The 8,629-nt window shown below is 38.4% G+C and overlaps 1 protein-coding gene across 2 annotated transcripts in view; it reads left to right on the top strand.

The window, feature by feature from the left end:
* CNTNAP2 (contactin associated protein 2) overlaps positions 1 to 8,629 on the top strand; it is a 1,202,163-nt gene that overhangs the window by 1,108,209 nt on the left and 85,325 nt on the right. For both annotated transcript variants that reach the window (XM_088150062.1, XM_088150063.1), the window contains exon 16: positions 5,268 to 5,438. In XM_088150062.1, the coding sequence (XP_088006188.1) occupies positions 5,268 to 5,438 (171 nt within the window). The remainder of the gene's footprint in view (positions 1 to 5,267; positions 5,439 to 8,629) is intronic.

Below are 8,629 nucleotides of genomic sequence, written 5' to 3' on the forward strand. Positions count from 1 at the left end.
ACCAAGCTTTTATTGGATATAGTTTGCTTAAGCATTGCATGCACTCATTCACATACACTCAGATATTCATGTCTTCCCCTGCTATGAATTGGTCAAGTTTTGGGACTCAGTTCATCTGTGCAGCACAGCTTGGATCGTTCCCTAACCTTGCCCTCCTGGAATGAGTCCAGTCCAAATACCTCAGGGCAGTGTTTGTGCTGTGTCTCTAATGCATCCTTACATCTTGAATCAGCCATGATGAAGGTAGAGGCCAGAGACTGGCTCTTAATTATCCACTGTTTGAAACTTGTTCTTCTTTCCTCCCCCCCTCCATGCTGTCAGATAACTATCAGTCTTACTGAATGAGTTCCCTTGCAAGCAAATTACAAACATGCAGTCTTTTTTCACAAGTACTAAAAAGGGGATATGATCAGACAGTGCCACTCATTAAACACATATTATGGGTGTGGAATGCCAAACTGATCTAGGCAGAACTTCTAAACTGCCAGTGGAGCAGCATGTAAGGCACCTTCTAAAACTTGCCTCATACCTCATAGAATTGGTTTACTCAGGGCATAGAAGAGCATTTATCCTGGCAAACTCCTTTGGTGGTACTGGAGGGACAATATTTTAAAAATCCCCTATCCAGAACAACTGAATGGGGAGGTAGGAACAACTGAGCACGTACTACTTGTTTGTCAATATTATAGCCATTTCAAAGTATCTATACTACACCACTGCTAGTGGAGTTCCCAGGTTGTCCCAGGCATTTCTATGCAATCTTTCCTATTGTCTGATAAGAGCTGTACCATAACTTATACTAGAGCAAAATTTTGTGTGATGGCATGTAAGACCAAGGTGTTGGTTCCTCCAAAACATTACCGATAACTTTTTCCCTCCTTAGACAGGGTTTTTATCTGTATTCAGGACTAGTTTCCTATTATGTTTTCTTATAGCTATGAAATTTTTATTATTTTAGTTTTCAGTACCTACTGTGGCAGTTCTAACTCTACCCTGATTGGTTTTGTACATTTCCCCCACTTCATCATATGATTTTCCTACCTTTTATATTATATTGTTCTTTGTTGGGCTTTGGCTGCAATAAAGTTTAAGTTTCAAGTTTCATATGGGATATTGAGAGAGACAAGGATGCCACATAATAACCTGTATTGATAGTGAAGTATCTCACAATGGGGTTCCTTACAGCTTACCTTTTAATCCCTTGCCAATAGTGTCCATCAAACGTTCCTTTCCACATCACTCAGCCCTTCTTTGACTGTTATGTGACCTATCATTCTATGCCTGCTTTGACCCTGGTGGATAGTGTCCTTGTGACCTGCAGCATGGCACTTCTCATCTTAGCCGCTGGTTTCCAGAGCCAGTCAGGTAGTCTTCTTGTTTTTCACCCTTATCTGCACATCTGCACTTTTCCTCAGGTTCAAATTCTGTTCATCAGTCTCTTCCAATATTTTATTTTTGTAACACAGACTGTTACATGAAGTATGAGTTCTACTTTGCTGAAGATCTTTAAATGTAGGATGAGTGTTGTCTCCCAGAGATCTCTAGTGGATCCTGTACTGAGCAAGAATTGGGCTAGATGTCTAAGGTCCCTTCATCTCTATGATTCTATGAAAAACTATTTACATATGCATAAATTAGTGTTCTGAAGTTAATGATTTTTTTTTTTTTATCCTGGTAACTACTTTTCTCTCCCCCCACTCCCATAATTCCTTCTTAAAGTTCATATATGCCTAATAAGTACTGAAAAATGTTAACTAGAATAAAGGTATTGGCTGAGTCATATCTTTTAGGAATTTTTTGAGTTCTGGAAAACATGGAAAGTCATTATGCTTCCAGCAAATACTGTTCTGTTTTAAATTTTTATCATTTAAAAATGTCATGGTACAAGTAAATGTGGCACACATTTCTATGGTCCCTGCAACTGCTATATTTTGTATCTACCATTTTAAAGAGGTAAACACATGAAAAGCATAGAATAAGCCCCCAAGCAGGTTTAATTTTAAAAGACATAAGCAATCCTCCAAATTCTACCCCCTTAGCCCCAAGCCATGAATATGGCAAATCTTGTCCCACTGACATACGAAGCATGATATTCCCAATTTGCTTCATTGGCCCACACATATACTATGCCACTTAATCCCTCCCACAAATGTTAATACACTTCCAACTCACTCAATGTTGTCAGAATGTGATATTGCAAGAAAGCTCCTTTTTAAAAATTAGATTATCTATTTATTATTTTTTCTCTGTGTGTCAAAAGCTGTATTGAGGGACTCATCTCATGTCTCCCTAACCATGGCCCGAACATGCCACAGTTACTGTTTTTTCTCCCGTCATTTTGCCTACCAATGCTGTCTTTCTTTCTCTCCTAGCCTATAGCTGAAGCAGCTTAAAGTCATCCTTGGCTGTTCCATTTTTAAAGCTTCTCCCCATCTCCCAGCACAAATTTTGCTACTGATAACATCTAGCATGCTTCATTGACAATGTGCTTGCTGACACTGTTGGGCTGAGATCTACCTGATTCCCACTGGCCACTTTAAGCTGCTGCAGGTGCACCTTGTCTCTTCTGTTGCTGGAAAATGCTCTTCATGTCCACTTTGTTTGGGTTTACAGGAGGGGTGGGACAGAGTGCCCGACCTGTGATTTCAAAAGTGCTTCTCAGGTCTTATATAAATGTCTTATAAGCATGGGTTTAGTACTGTTCTTGAGAAACAGCTAGGCCTTGATGCCCAGAAAGTTGATCTCAGTCAGGAAAGACACTCAAGTTCTGCCAGCTCTGTGTTGTGGACTGTAGAGAGTAAGGAAGATGACCTTCACAGAAATATGCAAGAGCTGTTACCTAGACAAATGGGAATGAAACATTCTTTAAGTCCTGGGAAACAAGGTAATATTCAGAAGCAGCTCAGATTCTGCCTCCTCAATTCACTGGGGTAAAAGAAGGCGGGGAAGTATAGCACAATCAGACTTGCAAGATTTTGTTATTATAGGCAAGCTCAATAAAATATAGCTCTTGTCTTCCTGGGGAGTTGATTTTCTGACCTGATCTATCTCATGGCGCTGACACTGTTACGGTTAAGAACGTTACATGTTTTCCACTGGTTTTTGTCAAGAAGAATGCTTAGCAATGCTGTAATTTTATTGTTTTTATTACTGGAGGGAAGGCAGAAGTGTCTGTCAACTCCATTCTGCCTACTTCATTCTGGCTTTGGTAGTACTAGGTACCATGGTGATCTCTGCCATTTTTACATGTGAGCCAATCACAATTGCAATCCACTGGTTACTTCCTGATGCTACCAGCCACAGGGTCAGAACTGGCCTCCTTCGTTGCTTGCTTGCAGCACTGCCATATCTATGCAACACTAGTTGATGATGGAGCCCTCTCATTATCAATCATTCCCTTCTACTTTACCCCACGCTTCTCTTCCATACCTGTGATGTGTTAACTGAGCTATTTGTGGGCATGTGTTTAGCAGTCTTTCAAAAGAGCTGTACACACATGTTCAGAAGCAACCTGACTAATAGGTCACAGCTGGATCTCTGTGCTTGCAACCTGTTAGTCAGGTGACTTGACAGGTGATTAAATATGCCATCTCAAGCACCTGCCTACATTTGTCAAACCTGCACAAAGCCACATTACAGAGAGTGATAGGTCATTGTTTTTCCACAAGCAGGTAAATATTGTTGGGAAGGAAAATAAAGCCCAAGGGAATCCAGCACATTCTTTAATTTGTCTTGCATTAAATCAGTAAAGACAGCACAGTTGCTGTTCTCATTCCCATAGCAGAATAGGGATCCGCAATGAGGTTAGCACAATTTATGCTGGCATACTTTTCTGCCAGCTCAAGGACTATAGGATAGCACTTTTGTGCAGCCATCTAATTTTCCCCATAACCTATAATTAGCTTGACCTTTGAATACTTTCCATCTAAACTCATCATTAATGATGGAGATACATGTAGCATAATTTGAAGCAAGTATGTAATCAAGAACCATTTGTTACTTGGAGAAAAGATAAAATCACCCATCATCTTTCCCATGAAAATCCAGCCTAACTTTTTCTGGGTTTCAGAACTCAAATCTTTACTTTTCAGAGAAATTAGGCTATTTTGTATGATAACAATATTATTTGCATGCTCTTACAATGCATGTTTGTTTTTTCTCCTTCTTAGTCTTATTTTTGTTTCATTCATGGATATTAAAATCTATGAAGTTAGTCTTTTCATATAAAAATTCGACTTTATGGAAGTTGAAATCCATACCATTTGAAAAATTCTGGGTGGAGGAATAGTGTTTCAGTGTATTCCCAGCTCTTCAGAAAATAACTTTTTGCAATATTTTTTTTCCTTGCAGTTTCTGCCTCCTAACCTTTTTCCTCTAGATCATTCCTTCTTCCAAAGTCTTCTTTCTTGGTCGTCTTTGATTAAAGGTCTACTGTAAGATAGTTAGAGTACTATCACATTAGGTGGGCAGGGGCAACCTCATAATTTATCACATAACTAAATAAAGTGAGCTTTCTTCACTTTCATTGAGATAACTTACAACAGCTAGAGACTTAGCACCTTTTCATACTTATTTCTTCTATGTACTTGGTTAGACCTGGTATTCATTTATGCTCTTTGTTTATTACGCCTCTAGCTACTTTTATGTTGTTTGGCTTTCTTAGTTCAATATGTAAACTTTTCGGGTTTCTAGCACTTCTGTTTATAAACCCTCCAAACATCAGCTACACTCTGTTAGACTTCAAGATTTCATAGAACTATTTTTTTACTTTCATCTCACTATGTTTATCTTAAAAAAAATAGTTGAACTGGGAATTTTTACCTTAGCTTAATTGTAATGGAATTCATAAAGCCTCATCACAAAAGGATGTAATGTTGGCCTTCAGGAATTCCATTAATCTCTTCAGATGCTTGGTTCAAGTATAATTTAGCAGAGGGAAGCTTCCAGTAACTTGGCAGCCAAGTATATTCACTCTTGTTTATCAAGTACAAGCAGAATTTTCTAGTAAAACATATCATGAACAGCAATTGTGAAGATCATGAAATTATAGGCAACTGTGACCTGCAACAATTTATTAATGGAAATAATTGAATTATGAATAAATTTTTTAAAATTAAAAATAATTATTCTTTTTCATATAGAAGTACTATAGCATGTTTACCATTTTGAACCTCAGCTTTCTGGCCCTTTTTAAAAAGTATTTTTTATTTCTTCTCATTTTAAGTAGCATATCAGTCAAAAGAAATATGTTTTTCTGTACTTCACAGAAAATTATTGGAATGCTGCATCGTTTGTGACTCGATCTTCATATCTCCACTTCTCTACCTTCCAAGGGGAGACTAGTGCTGACATTTCATTCTATTTCAAAACATCAGCCCCTGATGGAGTGTTCCTTGAGAATCGGGGGAATTCAGACTTCATCAAACTTGAACTAAAATGTAAGTATATCCACAGCATGAACGAGAGTGTCAGATGAAGATAAGATAAGGTGTTAAACTTTTTCTATCACGCATACTCTATGAACTCTCCAGTGATGCAGAAGAAAATGTGCCTGGGTATCCTGTCTTAATCTAGAATGTTTTATGCTTAATATAACAGTTTTAATCCAGCCATCTCAGAAGTAGGTCTACCTATATAACTATGCTCAGTAACACTGTAGTGCCACATTCCTTTGATTTTAAATGATTCTTTTTTACAATTTATATACTATCTTTCTTCCTAAGATTTAAGGAGATGGGTATGATTCTTCTCCATCACAATTGCCCTACACAATAATTCAGACTAAAAGATGATAAACCACCCATGTGAAATTCAAGACTGGATGGGAATTTGAGGGCAGCTACACATCCTAATAGCTAGCACAATATGCTCTTCTCTAGTCCGTTTGGGGACGCAAAGTATGCTAGCATATCTTGATCTCTTCTGCCCACTGATCTCTCTTGTGCCTGAGTAATGAGGTCAGTGAGTAGTGCTTGAAGTGACTAAGGCACTGAGACTCCCCATTCCACAAATTATCCACAGATTTTCTCTCACAGAGTTCTCTCTCACTCCCTCTCTCTCTCTCTCTTGCTACCTTGCTCTGTCACACTTGCTTGCTTTATCTGGCTCATTTATCTTGTCCTCTCATGCTCTCTCTCATTCTGTCTATCACTTTGCAAAGGGGGTTGTTGCCAGGCCTCTGTGACTAGACTCCCTGCTTTTCCCAACCCCGTTCTTGTAATTCATAATCTCCGCTGGTCTTGTTGCCAGAACAGCAGTTAAAAGCTGCAGTGCTAGCCAGATTGCCAAAGGAAACAAATAAGGGAGGATTTCTGTGACTCCAGGTTCATGTGCGTAGCCTATAATTAGCTAACATTTTGATGGAATCATTGAACAAATGAGAAGAGAAGGGATAATTTACACAGGGAGCCCCCATTTCTCTGAGGATTCAGCCTCACAAGTAATTGCCAGGACTGAAAAGTATGGGTGGGCACACTGCAGGCAAAAGCAGCCAATAGGAGCTAGACAGATACCAGCCTCTGACTGCATTATCACCACAGCTGCTGCCAAAGTGCCAGAAGTTGGCCATCAGTAATGCTTGTGTCAAGAGAGAATGGAAAACAGTAGTATAACTTCAGATCAGTTGAGTACAAAGTTAGCCAGGGAATGAGATGAAAGCTGTGTCATTAGGACAAGTCTTTAAAGAACTATTAGCAAGGCATCTTTGAAGGGCAGTTAGGGGTCACGTCTATGAATCCCAAGTCTCCCTGATTCCAACTTAGCTTACTAAAACAGGCCTTACTACGTGACTTGTTGATCGGCTTCCATAGGCATGGTAATTTGTCCCCCTGCAGTTCCTTCCTTTGGATGTTAGGCAGGGGGCCCAAAAACATTGTGCTAATATGTGGATCAAATAATTAAAGACTTTAAAGTGTGTAAAGTAATATTGTTTTCACAAGACTGAAATTCTCTCTTATATATAAATAGTACATCACTAAAAGGTAGTTGTGTTATAACACCAGTGATATAAATTATACCAGTTTATTGGTTAATAACCCCTCAGCATTTATCATGTTAAATGTTGACCACATTTAGTTAAATTCTACATGTATAATCAGGACCTTCATATACAGTACGGGTGGCTATAGAAAGCAAATAAATAAACAATTTCAAACAAAACCATATATTTTATTTCCTGAATAGAAAAAAAAGTATTATATAAAGCAACCTGTTTTGCAGAATAGCTAATGAGGTATGGTCTTATGGGGAACCCATTAATAAAGTGGAGTAAAGAGGAGGGCTAAAGCATTGGGTTGGCCCATTCATCAAACAATACTTCTTTCCACTTGTCACCTTTCAAGGATCAGCTGGCAAAGATGAAGAATCATGTCGGGCAACATTTTTACATAACTTAATACATTTATGTTATAATTACTTTTACAGCTGCTGGTCATTTCACACATCAAGACAGACTTTAAAAAATGTTTCCAGAAACTAGATTCACTCAGAACTTTTCCATCTACTTGCTGAGTATGGATGCACAATAAAGAGACTGCAAAAATTGTGTTGAAAGTGAAAATCTGGCAATATTTTATTAAATAAATGTATCATTATTTTTGTATCTGATGTATATGACCAGTGATCGCCAGTGTAATGCAGTGCTTAAAATCTGGACTAGGAGCGGGGGGGGGGCAGTTTACAGTCCTTCCTTCAACAAAGAAGTGGCTAGATGGCTTTGAGCCAGTCAATCTCTCTCAGTCCTAAACTGGGAAATCAAAAAACCTTCTTCTCTCTAAGAACAAGCCAGGAAATTTTAGGATAATATTTGTTTAGAAAGTTCTTCAAAATTTAACAAATCTTGGCTATATTCCAGCATATCAAAAAAAAGAATTTTAGGTTTCATTAAATGTAATTTAGGTAAATTCCCTTTTCAGGAAATCCTAAAAGAATTTATTTTCAATTCAAAAATAGTCTACAATTTTTATTGAGGAAGTAGTTCGGCTTCTTCCATTTTTGTCTGTTTTATACATGTCTATACATGCCTGTTTTTCATTCAATGATTGTAACTTTCATTTGAGATGCCAGACTTCTACAACCTGTTCTCCTTGTACTGAGAGTTCAAACAGCAGATTAGGGACAAGAATTGGCAGCACATCTCACCTTACCTGTGGTGGATTTCAGCAGAGAGCAAGGCTATCAGGAAGGAGGGGGTACATTCCAGAAAGGGAAAGAGACAAAAGGCAACACAGTCCTGAGGTGGAGCATGGGAAGCAAAAGTAGTTCAGGATCCCTCGAATCTCCCAGGGTATATCCACTAGTTGCAGTAGCATAGATTTAGTCTGGCAAGATTCTGTCTATATGGGGTAAGGAAATAAAGGAACTGAACTCAACTGGACTGTTTCACCGTTGTTCTTGGGCTGGGCCTGACATCATCCCAGATTACTGCTACACTAAATTCCCATCCTACCAAGCATTATGTTTCTGCATAGCATTTATCCTTATTCCTATGGTTACTCTATTTTGCTAACCAGATTAAAGGAAAAAATACTTGTGACCTGAGTGTAGAATCAGTGTTGTGCATGTGTGAATGAGGCTTCACAAGGAAAAGAAATTGTATTCCTTATTATTATAAGTGTGATGCCATGAGTTT

The sequence above is a fragment of the Python bivittatus genome, unplaced genomic scaffold (assembly GCF_059951505.1).
Source record: "Python bivittatus isolate LINGU-HERP-01145 unplaced genomic scaffold, Pbiv_v1 ctg000610_np1212, whole genome shotgun sequence".
Taxonomy (NCBI): Eukaryota; Metazoa; Chordata; class Lepidosauria; order Squamata; family Pythonidae; genus Python; species Python bivittatus.